Below are 6215 nucleotides of genomic sequence, written 5' to 3' on the forward strand. Positions count from 1 at the left end.
GCAGGGAAAGGGGGGAGCAGGTGAGGGTGAGGAGAGGGAGAAGGGGAGCCAGGCCCAAGCGACGTGCTGGCACGCGGGCCGCGAGGCTCCCTCCTGCCGAATGGGAAGCACGGGCACCGGGTCCGCGCCCGCTCCGGGGGCGTGTCCCCGCGGCCTGGCCCCGCCCCGCCCGACCGTCCGACCCGCGCCCCGCCCCGGCCCCGCCCCGGCCAGCGCAGGCCCCGCCCCTCACCGCCCCCGTCCGCTGGCGCCCGCCAGAATCCCGGTGCCCAGGGCGTCCCGGGGGCGGGCCGGCCGCGCGGGCGATGGCACATAAAACGGCTCGCCACCCACCGGGCCGCTCCTCCGTGCACTGCCGTCCGGGGCCTGCTGTGCCGTTGCGGCCCGCGTCTCCAGAGTCGCCGTCTCTGTCGCCTCCGTCCCAGTTCCGGTTCCCCGCGGGCGCGGAGCCTCGTGAGCGCCAGGCGGCCGCCAGGGCGCGCAGACATGGGCAGCCGCACCGGAGCGCGCCGGGCGGCCGCGGCGCTGGGCTGCGCCGGGCTGCTGTGCGCCGTGCTGGGCGCCGTCATGGTGGTGATGGTGCCCTCGCTCATCAAGCAGCAGGTCCTCAAGGTGGGTGAGGGGCGCCGGCCGGGGGTGCGCGCGCGCGGCCCGGGGCTGGAGGGCTCGGGGCTGGAGGAGGGCCGGGCGCGCAGCCGGGATCGGCGCCTTGGGCCGGGTCCCTGAGCACGGGAGAGACCAGAGCGCTTTGGGATGGGCAGCTGCCCACCTCCCCGGGACCCTCCCCGACCCAGGCTGGGGTTGGGCGAAAAGGGGGACACCTAGAGGCTTTGCTGGAGGCGCAGGCCAGAGTTGGGCAGGCCTGAAAGAGAGACCAGCTGGGAACCTGACCTCGCCCTCAGGGCTCTGGGGCCAGGACGGGCCCGGAGTGTGGCCACTGTGTGGTGCTGCCCTGGGGAGCCCAGGAGCGGCCCACGCGCCTGTTGCTGCTTCTGCTGCGGCCTGCTGCCGTGTCTGCTCAGATTGGGGCTGCACTTCTGTTTCCTGCGAGCCCAGGAGGATGGGAGCCCTGCCTTCTGTGCGCTTGTGAGACTCACGTGGCCGCCGGGTGCTCAGGAGAGCACGCTCTGCTGTCCGCAATCTGCCCGTAGATCGTGTCTCCGGGAGAAGGCTGCTCCGTCCTCCCCCACCCGCCGCCCTGAGGCCGGCTGGACACATAAGCCGCTTTTCTCCCCAGACTGGCGCAGAGGCAGGCCCGAGCCCCGGGCTGCGTAAGCAGGGGCCCCTGGGAGCCCCCAGCCCGAGAACTTTCGTCTGCTGCTCCCCTTACATACCTCTGCCCTTTTAACCGAGCAGACAGATTAAGGCGGTCAGCTGGCCTTCACTCCGGCAGACTCTGCCCTGGGTATCTGGGCGGCTCGTTTGAATGAGCCTGGAGTTGCTGAAGGACGCGCTTGAGCTACAAGCATTTCAGAGCTCGTAAGCCACTGAGTCAGCACATGCAGTGCCTGGAGGGGAAACTGAGGCTCACCTTTGCCCAAGATCCAGCCAGATGCGTAACTGGGACAAAGATGTGGATGTTCTCACTTGCTAATCGACTTCTCCTTCCCTGGCTCACTTCTTTAGGCTGAGTTTCTTAAGAATGGTGACTCTGTGCCCCATGCCCAGCACGGGGTGCTTGGGAAGTGGCTGACTGGGTGGATGAATGAAGGCTCCATCTGCTTAGGCCCGGCTGCCTCCTCAGGGTCTGGGTGAGCAGTTGCCAGAGTCACCTGGGTCACACTGTGTCTTTTCTTTTCCGTTTGCAAATCTTGTCCTGTTAAGTCCTGTAAAATTTCGAGGAGATCCTGGCCGACGGTGACCCTGAGCGCTGGGTTCCTCTTTGTGTGTTTTTTTTTTTTTTTGTCCCTGGGGTTGGCAGGAAGAACTTGTGTGGGGAAACTTCAGCAGAAGGCTTCGTTCTCCCCCATGGCTGCCCCGAGGTGTGTCCCTGCTTTCCAGGGGGCCATGAGAGCTTTTGGTGAAAGCTTTCTGGCGAGGCCTGCACACTCTGTGGCTTCTGTACTGTGTGCACCCTGGAGAGACTGTCACTCTGAGGGTGTCAGCACGGTGTGCCGTCCTGATCCTGTGCAAAGAGCCTCCTGCTTTGGGGGGGTGGGAGGGTGGGATTTATGGTGTGTGTGGAATCTTGTCAGCCCAGTCACTCTTGGATTGATTCCAGGGTGTTTTCTTTCTAAAGCTTTTGATCAGGTTAAGGATGTCAGTTCTGTGTGTGTGTGTGTGTGTGTGTGTGCGCCCAGTGTGTTTGTGTGTGTGAGCGCACGTAGGCACTGCCTAATTTCCCACTCCTCCTCTGGGCTTCCACAGAGGAAAACGCCATCGTCCTCGGTCGTCCTCGAGCTAAGATTTCTGGGCTTAAAGTTGGGGGCGAGACAGCCAGCATCCTACGGGAACGTCCCAAAGGGGATTGGTTTGCGGCTGAGTGGCATGAAGGCAGGAAGGCAAGCCTGGCCGGTGACAGCCACTTCTTGGACAGCCCCGGCCGGCTCCGGCCGAGTGCCTCCCCGTGGAAGAAGGCTACCTGTGTTCAGGGCTGGGCAGGTGGGACGCTGGGGGGTGGGGCCGGCCGGCTGGCGTTTTCCTTGGCTGCACGTGTCCAGGCATAGCCTGAATGGGAGGCCTTGTGCTTCGGTTTCTATTTTTTCAATGCTTTCTGGTTAGTTAAAGAAGTCCGTATATAAAAGACATGAATTCTTGCTTGTAAAACAAATTCAAGTGGAATAAAAAAGAGAAAGTTTCCCCCATTTTATTCCCCTCCTCAGACAGCACCCCCAGCATCGGCGTGTATCTCTCTGGACCTTTCTCGATAGACACGTCCCGAGCGCACATTTAGACACATGCAGGTACATTTCCTCCATAAATTGCACGGTACTAAGTGTAAACATCCTGCAGCTGGCGTTTCAATGCACTGAGATTGCTTGAAGATTTTTGCATATAAACAACAGGTAAGTCAGAACATATAAATCTGTCACATTTTTTCTCTGCTTTCTGGAATTCCTTTGACGGACTACACACTTCATAATTTACCTGTTTCTCTATAGGTTGGTAATTTTCTCTGTCGTAAACACCCGTGCATACCTCTCTGTGAACATGTATGAACAGTTCAGAGGGCGGATTTCCAGGAGAGGAGCCTCTAGACCAGAAGGTGTGCCCAGTTTGAATTTTCCTCATTGCTGCCCCGTCGCCCTTCTGAAAAGCTCTGGCGTTTGCGTTTCCACCAACAGAGCCTGAAAGCCCCCAGTTGCCCCAGCTCTGCCCTCGGTGGAGGTTACTGATTTCTTGCTAGAATTCTGGGGCTTAGGCTGCTGGCTTTGAGTTAATTTTCAGGTTGCTGCCGACTTTCAGTGGGGACGTGACGCGTTTTGAAATCCGTGTCAGTTTCTGGAGCCCAGGGTTGCAGACCCGGCTGTGCCGTGTGCCAGCCGGGACCTCAGGCCACTCGCCTCACCGGGCTGCTTCCTTCAGGCCGAGACCGGGTCGGACCTAGTTGGCCTCCTAGCAAGATTATTAAATACAAAGGTGACTTCCTGTGTGTGGAAATGCCCTGGGTGTACCAAGTTTCTCACTTGAACCCCACCACTGCTTTGTGAAATAGGCCCAAGTTGGGGGGCATTTTTCCTTTCTGCAGATAAGGAAACTGAGGCACACCCAAGGTCAGCCGCTTGCCGGGCTTTACCCAGCTCGTGGTGGTGGTGGGCAGGAATCCTGATCGCCGAATCTGGGGTACCCTTCAGTAGGGACACAGGAAATAAAGTGGGAGCTCTTCAGCCAGTGCTGTTCTAGGTGAAAATTAGAAGGGAGCAGCTGGAGACGTATAGGGTCTTAGCACGAATAGGGTCACAAAACCAAAACACATTACTACTTGGAAAAAGTTCTGTGGCTCTTTATGTTTAAAAAAAACCTCTACAAAACAGTATTTTGTATTTTCAGTAGGTTACTATTGGTGCATGTAAGAGCACAGAGAAAGGTGTGAAAGCCGTTACTCTCAGGGGAAAGGGAGGGGACTGGGGGTGTGGCGAAGGGACACAGGCTTTCTCTGTAATGCTCTTTTTTTTCCTCTTTTAACAAAGAGAATGTATTCATGTATTATGTGTTTACTTAAAAATTAGTAATGAGTCCATAGCTTTCCCCAAAGGATGGCCAAATGAATTAGACCCCCAAACACAGGAGGCACACACGGGGAGCCCTGTGGACAGGTCGCTGGGAGAGGCCTTGGGGAAGAAGTGAGCCTTATTTCCTGTCCTTTCCCCGGGGGGTGGGACGGGATGAGAGGTGTTGGGAGTGGGATCGTGAATCACTGTGTGCCAGGCAGGGTTAGAGCATCTTTATAGATGTCATCTCGCTTGGTCCTGGGGGAATTCTGTGACAGGTCTCATGGTCATCTTCGACAGTGAGGGAAACAGAGCTGAAGAGAGTAATTTGCCCCAAGTGACCTTGCTGGTGTGTGTGTGCACGTGTGAGAAATGTCCAGGAGCACGAGGACGGTTGTATCCACTGCCTGGACCTGAGCCTGGCATGCGTGGCCCTCTGTGTTTGCATGGATAACAGATGCATGGTCCAGGTCCCTGGGGGTACATTTCCAAGTTACTATGTGTCTCTGGTCGCCCAGGGAAGCCCCGGCTGGTGGGAGGACACCCCCCCTGCAGCTGGGCCACAGGGGGAGGAGCTCGTCTGCTTGGCCACCAAGTGCAAAGATGGGCCTCGTGGCCTCTTCCACGTCCAGGAAGGAACCTGAGTCCCCTCTGCTGTCTTTCAGTTGGTTTTCTGTTAGAATCAGCCTTCCATGCTTTATCCACTAATCTTGCCGGCTGCTGAAGGCTTCCCCCACCTGTGTACCCCATCTCAATCAGTGACACCTCCATTTGTTCCCACAGGTGTAGAGGCAGAAACCTTGGGTCATCCTTGACTGCACACTTTTTTCTGATACCCCTGTATCTGGTCTGGCAGCAAATCCCATTGGCTTTACCTTCACAACATATCCGGATTCTGACCCCTTCTCAGCATCACCATGACAGCCTCCTCCATCCACTGCTTGGACTGGTGCAGTAGTCTCATGTCCGCTTTCCACAGACAGCAGAGACAACCTGTGCAGACACTTCGGCAAACCATGTGCCCTCTCTATTCCTGTCTCACTCTGAGTGAATCCTAAGGTCCTTTTAGGGGCCTTAAGGCCCTCACAATCTGGCCCTCCTTTCCTCTCTCATCTCCCCACCTTGGCTCCCCCTGCTCACCTGCCACATTCATCTCCTCGATGTCCTTGAGCTCACCGAGCCTGGTCCCAACTCAGAGTCTCTGGCTTGCTTTCCCCTGTGCTTGGGAGGCTCATCCCCCAGATACCTGCGAAATTGCCTGTCCCATCCCCAAAAGCCGCTCCCATGATGTTATAGGTTTATGTGTGCATTCTCTTTCTCCCTCACGAGCATGAAGTCTGTTGGGGCAGGGGCTGTACTGTCACCGTCACTGCGGCACCCCAGGGGCCAGGGCTGGGCCGGAGCTGTGGCAGGATGGCAGGTGATTGGCAGCTGCACCCCACCCCAGCCTCAGACTCTGTCTCGCCCCCTCCTCCCTCAGCAAGAGCCACTGAGACTGAGAGCCTTTGGGCGCCGTGCCCCACCCCGGGCTGCTCTGTGCCAGTGGCACGTCTCTTTTGCCCATCAGGGAAAAGGCGGGGCTGACGACAGTGACAGGGAAGGCCCGCAGGGTTCTGAGTGCTGTGCGGATTCGCTCCCTGTAGTCTGAGTGGCTGTGGCTGCCTCTCTGGTTGAGGGAAATGGAAGCACAGAGCCCTAAAGTCACTGGCCCCAGGTCACTCAGCTGGAGTGGCAGAACCAGGATTTCAACCCAGCGAGCCTGGTGCCTTGTAGACACTGTCCTCCTTACTCCCCCACCACTCTTGGCCGTCCTCTTCGCTCCCCCCCCCCGACCCCCCGTCCTCCTCTCTCCCCCGTCCTCCCCCTCGCCTCCTCCGTCCTCCTCTCTCTCCCCCGTCCTCCCCCTCGACCCCCCGTCCTCCTCTCTCCTCCGTCCTCCCCCTCACCTCCTCTGTCCTCCTCGCTCTCCCCCGTTCTCTTTTCTCTCCCCCGTCCTCCCCTCTCTCCCCCGTCCTCCCACTCACCTCCTCTGTCCTCCTCGCTCTCCCCCGTCCTCCTCACTCT

General features: G+C 58.5%; 1 protein-coding gene across 3 annotated transcripts in view; it reads left to right on the forward strand.

The window, feature by feature from the left end:
- The first annotated feature begins 292 nt into the window (after positions 1-292).
- The window catches only part of SCARB1 (scavenger receptor class B member 1), a 70813-nt gene continuing 64890 nt past the window's right edge, over positions 293-6215 (forward strand). For 2 of the 3 annotated variants that reach the window (XM_046640851.1, XM_046640853.1), the window contains exon 1: positions 354-612. In XM_046640851.1, coding sequence (XP_046496807.1) covers positions 487-612 — 126 coding nt within the window. In that variant the 5' untranslated portion in view covers positions 354-486. Of the gene's footprint in view, positions 613-6215 lie in introns of all 3 variants that reach the window. The other variant, XM_046640852.1, reaches the window with a different exon arrangement.

This window comes from Equus quagga, chromosome 15, assembly GCF_021613505.1.
Source record: "Equus quagga isolate Etosha38 chromosome 15, UCLA_HA_Equagga_1.0, whole genome shotgun sequence".
NCBI classification, from domain to species: Eukaryota; Metazoa; Chordata; class Mammalia; order Perissodactyla; family Equidae; genus Equus; species Equus quagga.